Here is a 17,683-nt window from a genome sequence, read left to right as displayed (position 1 = left end):
CACCCAAATAAAACAATATAAAAATGCAAAGAGGAGTAGAACAAATCAAAAAATGAGTTTATGCATACTTCAGTATGGTAGCATACAAATAATTATTGTTTTCAAAAACTTTTAGAAATCAGCTCTTCTGAAAAAAGTCTAGTGTTAATTTATCCTTCATCATCACTAGCACAATGTAGTATCAGAAGGATGTAAATAAACAGACATTTTATTTTATTTTATTTATTTATTTTTTGGGGTGCTGGGGATCGAACCCAGGGCCTTGTGCTTACAAAGTAAGTACTCTACCATCTGAGCCATCTCCCCAGCCCCATAAACAGACATTTTAAAGTTAAATTTTTTTCATTTGTATTTCTTATGAAAACGGTTTCAGAAGTACTTAGAAATTTGGGGCTCATTCATACTTCATGTTTTATTCACTGTATGTCATTATTAAGATGTCAAAGTTAAACTTTAAATTCAGGACAGGTTTAATTTTATCTTTTTTTTTTTTCCTGTTAAGAATGTATTTCCAATTACATAATTGAGTTAGAAAATTAAGATATAGGAATATATAACTAAATGAAATTTTCATGTTACTGTATATATCTGAGTTATCGTTTTTAACAGTTGCATAATATTTAACTTATTCATTAAGAGTCATGTAACTGTTAATTTGTTACCAAAGAACATTTAGATTGTTTCTAGTTTTTTGCTGATGTGAATATCCTTACATTTATTTATTTATTTATTTTTGCATACTTGCTCAGGTAATTCTTTAGTACAAATTCCAGAAAGTGAAATTATAGAAGAAAAGATCCTGTCACTTGATGTTTTACATTATATACAGTGCACGTGTACATTACCTTATATCATGTGTAAAAAAAAGGCTTTTCAGCAAATTTTTTTTGTTTATTACCTAATAGAAATGGTGTAAAGTCACCTTTTTTTCTTATGATTTCATCCTTATTGCTCTGCAAGATGACAAATGAAAATTGCACCTAAATGGTGTCTGTTGTGGCTGAATACACTCTTGAATATAGAGACCCCCTCATTTAATTCCCACTGTATCCCTGGATGGCACCTAAAATTCTATTTTCAAACTGAAAATTGTGAGCCAAACATAGTGAGTCATGAAATCACTCTAATGAGTTTGAAAGAGAATATATTTCTTCCAGTGGATCATAGTCAAAAAGTGTTTAAATATCTCTGATTCTAGGAGTTTTCCTGTTTGCAAGAACAGGAGTGCCCAACTCCATCTTTAATGGTTCAGCCTCATGGCTTTGAAGTTAATCCACTCAGTTTAGCTATCTTCACAGAGAAGCCCCTGAGGTGTTGGGGGTGGGGATCACAGATGTGTAGAAAGTAACCCACCAGGCATTTCATTGAACTCTTCACATATTCAGAACTAGGCTAGTTGTAACCTTTTGCTTTTCGTGTAGAAAAACAAAGTTCACTGGATATTTCATTTGTTGCTAGCTAGTTACATTTTCTGTTTCTCTTTTCATGTATGAAAATCTTCCTAAAAACCTCACCATTGCGGGAGGGAGAGATGCAGAGGTTAAACCCATCTTCTTCTCAGACAATTCAGTATCTCCTTTTCTGTTTCAAGGTCCTTCCTCAAAAGCACAGAGCTGAGCAAAAGGAAAGTGAGGGGAAGAGCTGGGGACCAGGGGCTCGGAAGGGGCTTTCCCTGGTTTTTTCAAATCCTTCAGTTCCAAAGGCGTAGTTGGTATTTCAACATTTTAGAAGTAAAACCTACCTTTACAATTAATGCAAATATTACTTTATGATTCATCCTTTCCAAATGATTCTTGGTTTCTCTTGACATTTTATTTTAAAATTTGAATTAGCATTGACATCATCCTAGGAGTCGCTCAGTGAATTTAGCTATCTTAAAAGGTGGTACAAGTTCAGTTTTTAACAGTCACCCAGGTGTCCCTCAGGTTGCTGTTGGGTTTTTAAAACTTTTTTTTTTTTTTTTAGGTACACAGTAGTGCATAAATCTTGTGGCAGGTTGTTATTGGTGGGAAGACTATTTAGTTTGGTGGTTTGTCCATATGCTTATAATTTAGAGCTCTTCATTAAAACTTTCTCTACAATAGTGATCATGATACTTAACCTGAGTCAGTTCTGCTAAAGGAAGTTGAGTTGACTTTTTAAAGTTACAGTGAAGGCTACTTTATGTTAAGTCCACACTTAACGATATAGGAAGCCATCCACACTTTTAGTATATACATAAGTCAGTGCCATACAGATACTGAATGGGTTTTATCGGTTTAAGAAGTCAACCATCTCACCTTCTTCACAACCTTGGAAGGCTGTGGACCAAGATTGTTTGGAAAGAATCAGGACAGCATCCCAGATTAGTGGAAAGTCTAAAATGAAAAGAATGGTTTCTAAAATTTTAATGAAAGTTTGGGCTCCTGTGGTGTTCTAAGGTTAAGGATTTTCAGAAAAATTGTTGTAACTGATATTAGCACTCTATTTCAGTGTAATCAGTATTTTTCACTGGTATTCTCCATATAACTGAAATTTATGATAACAATTCTTTAATATAGAAATATGCTTCTCAACAAATGTGTATACAAAGTTTTAGTGTAGCTATGCAATTAAAAATGTGTACAAAAATTCAAGTTTACTGAAGAATATTATGACTTAGAGCATGTATTCTTTGGATAGTCATTTATTAACTAGTACATATTCCAAACTCAACAAAGTTCTACCTTTTCACACTTCCATTCCATCCAAATCTCTCATTTTTACAAATGAGAAAACAGACCACAGTGAGTTGGTTAATTTCCAAGGTCATCCACCTAGCCGGGGCAGAACTCTTGAATTTCGAATTACTTAATTCCTCTTTACTATATCAAGTCAATTTTCCCCTTTTAAACTGTTTATCTTAATAGATATGTATTTAATTGCACCGGTTTGAATATTTGCACTCACTAGTTTCTTGTAGAAAGCAAATATTTCCCTGCCAATCTTCCTGGACTTCCTGTTCTATAGACTGGGAGCTATTTTTTTTCTCTTTTGTTAGAGTCGGACTCTGCTTTGCACCCCTGGGAGTTCTCAGTAGGCTGTCTCCATCTGTCATTCAGTGCTCTAGCAAAAGAGGATTTCATTGGAAATCAGGTTCCTCTTTTGAGGCTTTTGTGCTTATCAGAGTATTAGATGAAGTGTTCATGGGTGAGAGCTAAACTGTTTTAACAGAGACCTGACAGTACATTAGTTTAAAGAACACAGAAGTTTGTTTCTCACATCACCACCAGAATGAGCTGCTGGAGTAGTCAAAGGCGCTATCTCATGGTGTGGTTCAGAGACCTAGACTCAGAACCTCTTACTTATTGGCCATCTGCTAGGCTGTTCTTAGTCACCTGCGTGGTAGAAGCCACATCTGGATTTTATCCATTAGGAAAGAGAAGCAAAACATGGAGGGAGCTCCTCAAGGACCTTAAGCCCACAGCAGTTATGACTTTCCACTGGTGATCGTTTTGTCAGATGGCCATATCTAACTCCAGGGAAGTGTGGGGCAGTTCCAGCTGAGCTGATACAGTCCCCACTCCAACCCTGCTGCTGTGGAATAGGAGAGAGCACTTGTTGGTAGACAGCTCACATTCTTAGCTGCAGTCCCAGGTGCCCTTCAGTGCTTTGTAGACATAGAAAAAACTGACAAATTTGTCTCAGAAATTAGTTTTTGCTCTTGGAAACTCCTTTTTTCATGTCACATAGCTAATATTTGATCTAAATAAATTTCAACAAAATAACCTATATTTAAAATAATGAAAGGATATCTCTTAATTAAGTAAATCCCCAATGATACATGATTTTAAGTACTATCTTTATCTGAATTCTTTTTTTATCTGATCATTTTCATGTTGTCAGAGCCCCTGGTGTAATACAAGATTGGTAGGGCCTGCAGTGTATTAATACCTGGCTGGAATTAAATAAGTTAAGATCTATAACATTGATAAGAAGGACTCTTATTTTTTTATATTTAATTACACTTTTGATATTGCAGAGTTTCTATTCCAGGTGGCAGGGAAATGGCTTCAGTGGAATGCACCAGAAGACAGCCTGGTGGACTGTAGCAATCCTCCACTGTGCTATGCAAAACTCTGATCAGTCCCTCTGAGCTTCTCAACTGGAGTGACTTATAGAAAAGTTGGAGACAGTTCTAGGACATCACAGAGTTCTTGAGGGCTGAAAAATAATATACATAAAAGCCAAGACTGTAAATCCTTGAAGTTTGGAAGGTGATAAAAAGAAATTGCCTCAAGTATGCATAATTTTTATGTAAAGGATAAAGACCAGTTGTACCAAACTCAGGACACCGTGGGAGCTCAGCAAGAGGTTTCAGATCATACATATGTGATAATTCCTTCATTATGCAATCTTCCTGCTGTTAGATTTAGATATCAAAGAGGAACTACATCATGTCTTCTTCTAAAGTCTTTAAAAGGATTGTGTTTGGTCTTAATATACAGTTTACCACTGCATGAATTCCATGGTGATGGAATTTTTAAGGTTCATCCCAGTGTTACAGTTTTGTTTTGTTTTATTAACAGCTCCAGAATGGCAGGAAACAATCCATATGGGGGAGTGCCTGAACAAGTAAGTGTTATAATCTCACTGTGAATTTTATTTATTTTTAAATTTTATTTAAATGTATTCACCTTTCAAAATATATAGAGGCAACCATAGTAATTCAATACAGTACAACTCTAAAATTAGTAAAAATTTCAATTTTTTCTTCAGTTTTCCTGTCCTTCCAGGTAAGCTTAGAGAGGACATGTCATATAAAATGAGTCACTTAAACCACCAAGTCTTGTTGTGTAAGTATTGTATATGCTGTAGTTAAAACAATAACCCTTGGTTTCCTCAGGCTACTGTAACCAATTATCACAGATCTGTGACTTGAAACAACAGAAATAGAGTCTCACAGTTTGGGAGGCTAGAGGTTGAAATCAAGGTGTTGGCAGGGTTGGTTTCTTCTGGAGATTCTGAGGAAGACTTGGTTCCGTGACTCTGAGGTGGCATCTGCTGGCTGCTTTCACTCCATGGCATTCCTTGGCTTCAGGACACATCACTACAATCTCTGCCTCTCTTGTTACATGCCCCTTTCCCACCACTCCGTGTGTCCCCTATGTCTCTGCTACCAAATCTCTCCTTTTTTTCTTTTTTTAAGAATATAATAAATTTTATTTAGTGCAAAGACAGTTGAAATTCAAATGAAAATACTAGCTATTCTGAACTTCCATCTTAAATAAACCTAAGTAGAAATTAAGCAGTAACAATGATTCTCTTTTCTTAAAAAGGTATTAGTCATTGGATTTAGAGCCCACCCTTATCCAATCTGACTTCATCTTATCTTGCTTATTTGCAAAGAATGTTGTTTCCAAATAAGGGTACATTTGTAGGTTCCAGCAAATAGAAATTAAATATAGAAATATATTTAATTTAGTTTAACTTAGTTCAACTCACTATAGCCCTTTAAAATATATATTTAATACTCTATATTAAAAATATATATGCATTAAAACTCTTCTAATGAGGAGCCAAATTGGTGTAGTTGAAAAGAGCCTTTTGGACTTTAGAATTTGAAGATCCTTATATAAGTGTTGACTGCTACTGACCAGCTCATCTAAGTGAAAAAATCACTTATCCTGCACCCCCATCCTCATTTTTCATTTGAAAAATAGAAAATGCTAGCCTTTCATGCACTGGAGTTTAAAAATACTACATGTTTAAGTAATGTGTTTGGGAGCATGAAACTGTTCATTCTTATTAAAATTAGCAGTTATGAAGGGACACCAGTGTTCTTTTTGTTTTTCCCTTACTTTTTACTTTGAAAGATTCCAATAAATTTTTGTTAGTTACTAACACTTTGCTTCTTTCTCTATCTTCTATTTCTTGAAGCATTTTTATGTACCAGAACTTTGAAATACAAAAATAAGTGATACAGCTGGGCATGGTGATACATGCCTATAGTCCCAGCTACTCAGGAGGCTGAGGCAGGAGGATTTCAACTTTGCAGTCAGCTCAGAAACTTAGCCAGATCCTGTCTCAAAATAAAATAAAAAATAAAAAGGGCTGGGATGCAGCTCAGTGGTAAAGCACCTCTGGGTAAAAATGACCAATACCAAAACAAACAAAAAACCAAGTAAGTGGTACATAGAGTCTAGTCTCAGGAACTGCCATTCTAATAGGAGGGATGGAGACAGTTTCCATATGGTAATAAATACTATAGCAGTAGTGATCTGCATCAGCAGGACCAAAGTGTTGAGAGGGATTACTGGGTGCCACTGGGGGGAAAAAACAGAGTTAGGGAGGACTTTCCAAAGAGGTCTTTAAAAGCTGAGATTTGAAAGATGTGATTTGCTAGGATAGACCAGAAAAGAGAACCCTAGGTACCAGGACATGCTGGTCCATTATCATTTTCCACTAAAGTTTAGTGGCAATCATCTAAAACAATGGATTTCCCAAAATTATCCATGCACAAAATCAGCAGAAAAACAAAATCAAAAGTGAAAAGTTTTGAGGAATCTGGGGTTTCCTTAAATAAAGTAGACTTATCTTGATGTAACATTCTGATTGATTTAGGAAGAATGAGTAACTTTTCACATTAGGATATTCTTTCCAATTTTTTTGTAAAAATAGCAATATCAGGTAAATCTAGGAACATTTTCTTTGATCGCTGCATGAAAGACATTTGACGACACATATTATCAAAACCCTTTGTTTTACCTTTCACTTTTAATATGTGATTTCTAACAATTAAAGGCAAACGCTAACCAGCATAAAGGTTGTTTCTACTTGGTTTTAAACCATGCTTTCCTGTCTCTATACACAGGAAATCTTATCAATAAGAGATGGTCCTTTACACCACACAAGAGTAAAACCAGCTGAAAACATTCATTTTGAAAGCTTCTTATGTGGGCAATTTTGTGCTCATTAGCAACAAGGCTGGGGCATATTCTGGTAGTTCCATTTTTGAGGGGAGAGGTCTTTGAAGATTTTTTGTTTTTTTTTGTTTGTTTTGTTTTTGTTTTTTCTTGTCTTGAGCATACTGCCTGTATTTCCTAAGGTTTACATGTCCTTGGTGAGCTATCCTCTGTGTTTTATTTGTGTGTGCTGGAGTTTGCTCTCCATTCCTGAACTAATATTTTAAGCTGCAGCACAACATGGTGTTATCTTTTGGTGCTTTTGCTATCAATTCAGTCATTTCAGTCACCTCCAGGCTCAAAGGAAAGGAAATTTTTCTTCTAGGTCATCCTCTCTGCTCTGAGACTGGTAAGGTGGCACTCATTTTTACAGAAAATGGAACATGTTTTCTCATTCCTGTATTTCCTTTTCAGCAAAGAATGAATAGCATCAATGAGATTCACTCTGAAGCATTGAAGTGAAGCACACTTTTTGTTCCTCAATTGAAAATTTGCATCCCTAACAAGTAGACTGAAGTGTTTTTTTTTAAATTTTTTGAAGTATAGCTGGCCTTTATTTTATTTGTTGTGTGATGCTGATGATCAAACCCAATGCCTCACACTTGCTAGGCAAGCACTATACCACTGAGTCACACACCAGCCCTTAGACTAAAGTGTTCTTTATTTGAATACTGCCTTTCTTACTCTTGATTTAACCAGGTTCTTAGGTACCCAAGAGCCTTCGGTAATTTACGAATAAGAACCGGGGACTGAATATTAAAGAAAAGTATGGATTTCCAGCATACTTACTATCCTGTCATAAAAAGTAAAATATGGTTGGTTTCTGTGCTGTCCACAAACATTTCAAACAGATGTGAACTAAATGGAAAATAAATTTCTTGGAATTTTTTTGTTTGTTTGTTTGTTTTTTGTGCCAGGGATTGAACCCAGGGGTGCTTAACCACTGAACTTCATACCCAGCACTTTTTATATTTTATTTTGAGACAGGGTCTCACAAAGTTGCTTGGAACCTGCTAAGTTGCTGAGGTTGACTTTGAACTCATGATCCTCCTGCCTCAACCTCCTGAGCTCCTGGGATTACAGGTGTTAAAGGCATGAGTCACCATACCCAGCTGGTATTATTATTATTATTATTATTATAAACTTTAGGAACTTATCTGCTTCCTGGACTGAAAATTCTCTTTTCAGTTATTTTGAAATTGTTCCAGAGCTGCTGTCAATAATTCTTTTAAGCCTTGAAATTGAGGGGTTAGATTAGTGATATTTGCCATCATAAAAGAAATATTTATTTTAGGATTATATTCTTATATTTCTGAGAGTACTAGCTTCAAATAATTCATTCAAATAAATAGTAACCTATCAAAAGAGTTTAATTCCATCAAAATATATTGTGTACCTAATATCTTAATTTTCTGTTTTGTTTTTTTGTTACTGCTATAAAAATTAACCACCAATTCATGGCTTAGAACAACACACACTTATTCTCTTGTAGTCTAGATGTCAGAATTCTAAAGTCAAAGCAGCTTGGGAGGCTGAGGCCTGAAGATTGCAAGTTCAAGACCAAAGTCAACCTCATCAACTTAGTGAGCCTCCGAGCAGCTTAGCAAGACCCTGTCTCAAAAAAAAAAAAGAAAAAAATCACAGATGGTCTGCGGATGTGTCTCAGTGGTTAAGTGCTCCTGGGTTGAAATATTTATTGAGCATCCACTATATGATAAGCATATACTTGACTCTGAAGATGTACTAGTGGGCAAACCAGGGCCGTGCCTTTGGGATTTCTGGCTAGCCTGTTCTTCTCATTCCCTTTACTAGGTAAATTCCATACACAAGAAAGTTTAACTAGTCTTATTTAAAAAAATTTTTTTAATCCTGATTTAAAATATTTTCAGGTCTTCAGTTTTCATTCTTCTAATTTTTAGATATATCAACTTCATTTTCTTAATATAATGTTGGAAAAGTAATGATTACATGATTTATAATTTCTTCTTTACAGATATTTCATTTGAATCCTTTGTCTCATACTATATTTAATCCAGAATTATTTCCACCAGAGATGCCACTGCCCACAGGTAAGAGAACATCGTTTCTGCCCTATTGTTTTACTTTCACTTTTTAAAAAAAATTCAAGCTTTGCTAATAGTCTCTTAGAAATTTGGGCTGCACATAGAAAGGAAATGGTGATTTATATTTTAAAAACACATCTTTTAATACATTTTCTCAACATATATTTGCACAAAATTGTTTCACCTCACTTACCTATTATGTTAGCAACCACAATTGCTCTATCTGCTAGGACAACTCAGATGGAATTTCTTTTCTCAATATAAGGATTTCCTGTTTCTCCCAATTTTACTATCTCAGTTCTTTTTTTAACTCCTCTGTTGTGTCCCGCACTCATGTGAAGTCTCTACTCCTCAACTCCATTCTAAAAACATATCTGACAGCCTGTTGTGTGCCTGCCAGTCAAAGAAAACATTATAAAAATCAACTCAATAGAAAAACCATCTTTTAAAAAAAGCTCTTTTAGCTTTGCATTCTGGCCAATTGGAAAAAAATTACAATAATAATCCTTCCATGTAGCATGGCATAGTTAATTATCTGAATTCACAAATTGTTTAATCTCATATGTAGTAAAAAATTCAACCTCATATGGCCTCTTTTTTACTGATTTGTGCGAAGGCTTGGTTTGATGGCTCTTTCTATTTTGTTTCACCCCTCGCATCACCAGTGGAACTGAACAGATCAGATGTTCAGAAGAAATGTGGGTGAACGACAGAGATTGTGTACCAGAGAGTTTGGTAATCACTGGTGTGGACAACAGGTGTTTTGTTTACTGTGGATTTTCTTGCCTCATGGGGAGACATAATCCAGTTTTTATCACTGTCATTGAAAATTACATGGCTACGCTGGTACTCACCATTCATGCTTTAGATCAGAACGTTTCTCTGCATTTATATCTTTAATATTTCTAGGAGTTCATGGGAGGGAAGAAAGGAAATCTGCCACACTTTCATCTTCACTAGCAGAAGTTATATTGCAAAGGCCCTTCTGTCTTCATCCCACACAACATACTTTTCAGGCTACAGTATTTGTGGTCTTGTGAAGTGCTGTCCAATTTGAGTTCTAGGTCAACTTCCTGTGAACAAATAAATGTCTTGGTAGCATCTGTGTTTCCTGTCAACTTTTTTATTCTGGGACTCAAAATATTTTTCTTAGTATTAATGTTTTTCTTAGTATTAATGTTTTATTGAAAATGTAAGAACTTGGTTCTGCCCTCAGGAAATACACACATTTCTATTTAATACCTTGTGAATACCAAACAGTTATCTTGAGGCAGATCTTTCTTTTTTAAGTGGTTTTTTTCCCTCCCTTTAGGTTTATGGACATAGGAGTAAGATTATCAAAAGAACCATCTCAGTGAATACTCTGGTCAGAGCTTCATGTTGTAATTATTTTGCTGTAATATTGGAAAAGCTTTTAAAATTCTTTCTAAAATCTTATTTTCTGATTGGTATTACCATCATTTTTATCTGAATATTTCACTCTCTTTATTCCAGTCATATAGTTCTATTTTTATAGTCTAAGATATACGAGATATTTCATTCAAATCTTAAAGGAGTAAAGAGGCTGTCTAAACCAATATTAACTTGAATTTTTATATAGATTTTTGATTTCTAGAAATCTAAAACTATTGGTAAATCTGCTATTTGTTGAAAACTTTATGGGCTATGGGACAACTGTTAATTCTGTAACACTCTACTGTAATTTAAATTTCTCTGCGCACTGGGATGCCACTTTCATGACACAGAAACTTGGCCAAAAGAAAGTTGGTTGGCCTTTAAACAAATATATGCATATCAAATCTAATTTTCTAGTTGATTTAACTTGGTGTTCTCTGAAAGAGAAAAATGGAGCTATTTCACATAGAATTTCACATATTTAAGAAGATTAAGTCCTACAGAAAAAAATAACACCAAAACTGAAAGTATTTTTAGTAGAGTTAACAAGAAGGGAGATACTTAAAGTTTAATGTAAATGTGCTCCTAGCTCCCAATACATTTCCCATGGCTTTATCCAAATATTGCTTTCTTAGAAGGCTCTCTTCTTAATGTGTTCTTTTAACATTCTAGAGGAAATGTTTCTATATCTTTTACATTGTCCTACAGGCTGTATTTTAGTGGAGTGAAAATATTTCTATTTCTAATCAGTTTTATTTCCTTAGCAAAAATTAAATTCTTGCTTTTTTTTTTTAATTCTTACTTTTCTTAGTTTAAAATGTTCCAGGGATAACTTTCATACAAACAAAAATAAAGTAATTTTCTACATTACCGTGTTGGCCAGCGACTCCCCATTTTTCCTCTCTTATCTATGTTTCACTTCAAATCCAATCATTTTCAACTGACTTATAAATTTTTTGAATATTAACTAAATAATTATACCTTTTTTCCTATAGTTCTTTAGTTTTATCCTGATTCAACAAAATGCTGAAAAGACAAAAAATTCTGTTAAGTTATTTTATTTTAAATATCAACCTGAAGATTTATCTCTTCTTCGCAAATTGATTTATCCAAAATAAGGCTTAAAGTCTCTAGCAGAGAAACAGTGAAGATTCAAATGAACACAGAAGCATTCTTCTAGAATGTTTTTAATACCAAATATCTTCATTCACATTCAGACAAATATGAACTTCCATACATCATAATTTATTCCCAGAGGTTATGGTACTTTTGACATAAAAACCACTTGAGGTATTTAAGGACTTTCTCTCTTTGAACAAATTTATATTTATGCTCTCAGAGTTTCTGATTATTTGAATTTTCAAGTCAGATAGTCAGTATGTGGATTAATCCTGTAGGTTTCATTGTGTTTTTATAGTTATTAATGGGTATGCACCTAACTTCAATGAAATTATTTTCAGGGTTTTCTAAAATGCTTGTGGGGTTTATTTAGAACAGAGTACATATGATAGCACAATATTGAGAAATTCCATAGAAATGTCAAAAGCTACAGATTAATAGCTTTTGATAAGAATTCATAAGACAAATTCACCATACCTTGTAGACAAAATTAAATTAAAAGGGGGAAAGAAAACACAAACTAGTTAGGTAACGAATGCCATATTCAGGTAAAGGAAAAGAACAGAAATGTAGCATAAGGAGAAACAGGTAGCCTGGGATCATTATCTGTGTCTTTCACACATGTAGATGGCTAGCTCCATCTCTTAATTTTACATTGAGCCCATGAGGACTGAAAGTCAGTGTCCAGTGATATAAGGCAAAAGAACATGTCATAGTGCCCAGGAAGCAGTTGCTACATGTAATTGATATTCATGTTGTTTTGAAAATGCTGTGCTGGGAGACAAAATGGCGGGGTCTGTTGACTTCCCATGCTTGCCCACCAGCATACCCTTCCTTGGGTTGGGCAGTGTGCCATTGTCAGTCAGCAAACTTTCACTTATTGTGACTCTCTAGAACTGTAAAACTATTAAAATAAGGGTAATATTGGAAATTTAATAGTTCAAAGGAGGAAGAGAAATTATGCCCTAGAAGAATTTTAACTACAAAAGTGATTTGAAACCTCTATTTACAAATATAATTTCAGTTTTTGACTTGCTTTACATTTTATACCGCATTTGAGAAGCCTCACAGTTTCTTTTTGGTTTCTGTTTGTTGTTTTTGTTTTTAGCAGATGGCCCATACCTTCAAATATTAGAGCAACCTAAACAGGTAAGAAGATGAAAGGGATGGGACTTTTTCTGAAATGTTAGAGTCCTACAGCTAATATTAAGCATTACATAATAGTAAACAATGGTAAATAAACGTTATGAAGGGAAATAGCTTATCTGGAAGATCAAGCCTGCCAAATTATGTAACACTTTGTTCATCCACTTTACATTTCTCTTAGTCATTCTTTAAATGGTCTTGAACCTCAATGCATAGTTCTGTGGAACTCCACTTAATTATAGATCCTTAATATTCTCCTATCTCTGCCAACTTAGTTCATCAGCCACTCCCAGGAAAGGCATAGTTTATTTACATTCATTTTCATTGATAAAGAAATACACGCAGTTCACAGCCTTTGAGTTAAATCAATCATGTCCACTCATGTGTAGTATTTTCTAACCTTCTTCTTTGCTCTCATAGTTCCAACTTTTTCTCTTGTCTGTGGAAAATGTAACCTAAGACCTTAAAAGTACCAGACAGAGAGAGGTAAAATATTAGAATGGACTGTTGAATTCTCTTCCCTCTGGTGTTAGCTTTAGGCTCAGTCTCTTTGCAGCAAAGAGAGGAGCATTTTATTTAACCAGGCTCTTCCTCTGAACACTAGATTTTATAGAGGATGACTTGAAATGGAAATAGCCTCAAAACCATGTCTCAGCTCTGTGCATGTATATTTATTGGAAACTGCATGCCTCCATGCTGTAAAAAAAGGAGGAAAGAGAACCTTTTTTATTTGCCCATAGGTCATTCCAGTTATTAGGGGATGGAAGTAACAGTGTAGTCTCTCACAGAATGACAGTCACCAAATCACTGAATGGATGTGCTTTTCATATCTGTGTAGGACTAAGCATACATATACCTATCCTCCTACAGTTATATTATCCAATACCTTTTCTAAGTGTTCTTTGTAGTAACCCAGGTGAATGAGTGTAGCTTTATATTGTGTAACATTTAACAATTGCAAGAACTTAAATGTCAAGAGCTATATAAAGCGTCCACTGCATTTGTGGTTTCCAGAATCATGGCATTATGTATGAAATAGATTCGGTCAGCACATAAAGAATATAAATATCTTATTGATAACCAGACTATCCTTATAAGGTTGAAATTAGATGAAAGGTTTTGTTGTGGGGACAGGAATTCCATGAGAAACTTTGAGGAACATTCTAGTTGCTTGCAGATGGCACATCCTGACTCAGGGTTGCCAAAAACATTTTCCTTTGCTTTACCTCCATGTTCAACTCTTGTACCAGTGATTTCTCAAATTAATTCACCTATTCTTTCGAACAACCGTTCAGTGAAATTTTATCCCCTGAAATTTTACACAGTGATCCAGCATCCTGAAAAATTCTGTTTGTAAGATTGAAGAATACATCAACTGTTGAGTCAACGAAAATTTTTCTGCACAACAAAGTATTTTATCAAATACCTATTTTTATAAGGATAGCACTATAATAAAGATTTTAACATACAGTTCTTTATTAAGACCCAACAGTAGTCACAAGGAAAATTTGACATTAATGATTTATCTGAAGAGTTAATGTTATTCCAGAATTCAAAACAATTCATTGTGTGTGAGAATATAAAAACTCATGTGAGTAAAGCAATGTGTTTGTTTACCAAAGTGGTATTGTTTCCATATCTGACTTCAGTGAAAGTAGGCAGGTTGTATTTAAGTCAGTCTTTCTAACTGGATGGATGTAGGCTTGCCTTTGAGGTCGGTGACTCATTTTGAGCAAATGGAGTTACTGAGATGAGTGGCTGTGGATTGGCAAATCTTTAATCTCAGAAATTTAGAATAAAAATTACATCTAGACTATACATTTGAGAACATATATCTTCCTGAATTAAGAATTACAAATTTCCATCCTTCATTTAAAATCGCTTTTTATTGCCATTTAGATGCTCTTTTGCAATCAAGAAGAGTATCTTTTAAATGTCCTTAAAATTATAAAGTCTTGACTATTTACTTGTAGTCAATTTGACACTTGGGTCAATAAGATAAAAAAAAATGTATATATATATATTTTTTTCCAACTGGAAAGTTTCCAAGGAAACTCTGTGATTAGAGATAATGAACTGTTTTATTAATTTTTTTAAGTTAGAAAATGTTCTTTTTCTTTGGGGCCTTTGTGGTGTAGGTTTTCCCTGGTCAGATGGAGATGAGTCATAGCATAGACTACTAATCTTCAGAATACCCAGTTCAGTTGTGTTTTTATTTGGTGTTAATTATCTAATACTGTTTTTAAAGTGAAATTGTATTTGAATTGATTAGCAGCCAAGTAAATGTCTGTCTTCATGGTTAGCCCATTCTGGAGGCTGTTTTACATGCTATTGTTTTCTCATGCTTTTAGAAATCTTATTTAATTATTGGATATAAAACAACTATTGCTTCCAAAAGATGTAGAGCTGAATTTGCAACTTGTTTTTTTAATTTTGATTTTAATAATAGAAGAATTGCCCCTAAAACCTTACCTTAGAAGGCTCCCCCAGTATTCAGACTTGGGATCTCCTGTGGAGCCATATGCAAGAGTTGCTTTAGGTCTTACTTCAATGAGTTGAACCCATGTGGAACTTGAGGAACTTTCCCAGACTAGGGGATTTACTTCAGGCCTTCCTTTTCTAGAGGACCAATTTTCTTTGGAAATCAGGAAGTCCTCAGAGAATTTAGAGACAGTTGCAGATGCAAATGCAGAGATTTAAATGAGTGTAAGGCACCTGGACCACTTCAAGATTTTAAGACCCCACTAGGCATAATGAACCATCTAGGGAGACAAAGATTTTACTTTGAGCTATGAGCACAAAGCTGTTAAAACCTTCACATTCGCTGTGGATCTGTAGTATATGAGCCTGTGAGGCAGAAACCCTCATCAGCAAATAGTGAGCATGGGAGTTCCTGATGGCTAATGATCAGCACTGAGTATGGGGCACCTGCCCTACAATAAAAGTAAAAAAAAAAGATGAAAATGTTTCTTAAGTTAGGGCAGTAAATTATTCTTTTCACTGATAGGTGAAATTGAAAAAGGAAAAACCATACAGTTGAGTGTTTATACAGTTTTAAACAACTAATATTGCTATCAATTGATTGATTCATTTTGAAGCTGAATGTTTAGAAAATACAATGAAATCTTCCTTCATACGATGGGGAGGTCCATTTGCAAACTTCACTTTTTTTCTACATACAAATATATGTAAATATAGTTAAATTAGTTTTACAAATCACTAACTGTCAGACCTAGAGACCTTAAAGACAGTCTGGTACAGTCTTCTTATACGTTCAGCTGGAAGAACATGGCACTTAAGTATTTATCAGCCCACAATAGTGGCTTCCAGCTAGCTCTTCATTGATTATCCACATCTATAGACTTTCTGGATCAGATAATATAATGAACTATCTGGTTTTGGATTCATTCAGGTCAGGTAGTATTCAAACTTGAGCCCAATTACATCAATAATCATAAAATCAAAGATCTTATCTTCTGAATGGTTGAGGGAAGCCCACCAGATGCAGAATGTAGCATATGGTGTGTTCTACAACACTGATGCAATATATCTGTCATCCCCCCACCCAAGCAAACTGTAGTCAGAGCAGATAAAGGAGTTCCTTTAAGTAACAATCAAAGAAGCATAACTTGCTAAATATGGCAAAGTTCAGAGCTTGGCAGCAGCCATTTGAGATGAGGAAGCTCTAATTCAGACAAGCCATAGCACATCATATCCAAAGACTTAAACTCCAGCAGTTCACTGTCCACGTCTGTGCAGCAGGGGAGGAGAACCCAGGTGCCATAGCTCAGTGCACAGATACCAGTTAATACAATATTCATGATAATTTGAGGAAAGTAATTTTCATTTCCCATGTCTTCTCTCACAGTTTCATATTTTTTTCATCCAGTACACATAAAAATTAGAAATTTGTGTGTAACTTTATTTCTCAAACTTATTGGCTCTGTGTTCACCTTTGCAGAGAGGATTTCGTTTCCGTTACGTTTGTGAAGGGCCATCCCATGGCGGACTTCCTGGTGCATCTAGTGAGAAGAACAAGAAGTCCTACCCTCAGGTCAAAGTAAGTTCTTAGTATCCTACTATGCGGATTCTCGAAGATTCAATTTTCTAGGATCAAAACCAAGGAATTGCTTTAAATGAATACAATTTGCCTTTACCCCTAAGCAGATGTGTTCACATGAGTATTATAATTTTTAAAGAACAGTTGGTCTCATAGCAATAGAAGTGATAGGTTTTCGAACTTGGTCAGCATTTCCATTAAATAACAAAATTCTTTTCAACCTCAGCTAAGAAACTTTTATTATTTCTTGATCATCTTAAAAGGTGTTATATTGTATACCCTCTGAAACCTTAATAAGACTTTGAAACAAATGCTTGATTTTGGCTCTGTAGAGATTTAGGCAAAATAAATAGGTGATTGAATATATGGATTATATAGGATGTCATTGAAGATAATGAGTTCAGATCCAGACAGTGTGACAAGTTCTGTGGGATTTGAATAGGTTTACCCAACACTTCTAAACCTCAGTATCCTAATGTGTAAAAATGCAAAAATATTCATAAGGTCTTCTAGGGATTAAATGAGGAAATGTACATAAGTGCTCCCCAGAAAACTTGAAAATCCCCCAGACCCTCTGTCAGTGCAGTGCAGTCACGTGTGTTGGTCCTTCTTGGAATACACAGCTTCACGACATGTTGGTGGGGTAATTAGGTTCCCCTTTGCCATCTTCATGCTCTTCAGTTGTTGGCTGAATTAATGGAGAATGTCTTTCTTTAAATTAGGCTGAGTTTGATTTTCCTAATATGGTACCATGTTTCATAGACTGACTGAGGATAGCTTTGTCAGTCAGCAACTGCAGTTTAATCATTTATTAAAGCTTTTATTTATTCAGAAATTCAAAGCCTAGACAAAAAGTTACCAACACTCCCCCACTGGTGTGTATGTCCCTTCAGTCTTTTTGTTGGTGTGTTTTTGTCAATAACTGTTCAACAGATCTGGCCCTCAGCAAAATTGCTATGTAAGGGAATTAATCTTTG

At 34.9% G+C, this 17,683-nt stretch overlaps 1 protein-coding gene across 4 annotated transcripts in view; it reads left to right on the top strand.

Annotated features, from left to right (window-relative positions):
• Positions 1 to 17,683, top strand: part of Nfkb1 (nuclear factor kappa B subunit 1) — a 116,150-nt gene that overhangs the window by 21,884 nt on the left and 76,583 nt on the right. For 2 of the 4 annotated variants that reach the window (XM_047566731.1, XM_047566730.1), the window contains exons 2-5: positions 4,548 to 4,593; positions 8,917 to 8,992; positions 12,609 to 12,649; positions 16,608 to 16,706. In XM_047566731.1, coding sequence (XP_047422687.1) covers positions 4,555 to 4,593; positions 8,917 to 8,992; positions 12,609 to 12,649; positions 16,608 to 16,706 — 255 coding nt within the window. In that variant the 5' untranslated portion in view covers positions 4,548 to 4,554. Of the gene's footprint in view, positions 1 to 4,547; positions 4,594 to 8,716; positions 8,736 to 8,916; positions 8,993 to 12,608; positions 12,650 to 16,607; positions 16,707 to 17,683 lie in introns of those variants that run through there. The other 2 variants (XM_047566732.1, XM_047566733.1) reach the window with 2 other exon arrangements.

The sequence above is a fragment of the Sciurus carolinensis genome, chromosome 10 (assembly GCF_902686445.1).
Source record: "Sciurus carolinensis chromosome 10, mSciCar1.2, whole genome shotgun sequence".
Taxonomy (NCBI): domain Eukaryota; kingdom Metazoa; phylum Chordata; class Mammalia; order Rodentia; family Sciuridae; genus Sciurus; species Sciurus carolinensis.
Note: the sequence above shows the minus strand (reverse complement) of the source record. Positions and strands in the feature narration are given on the sequence as shown.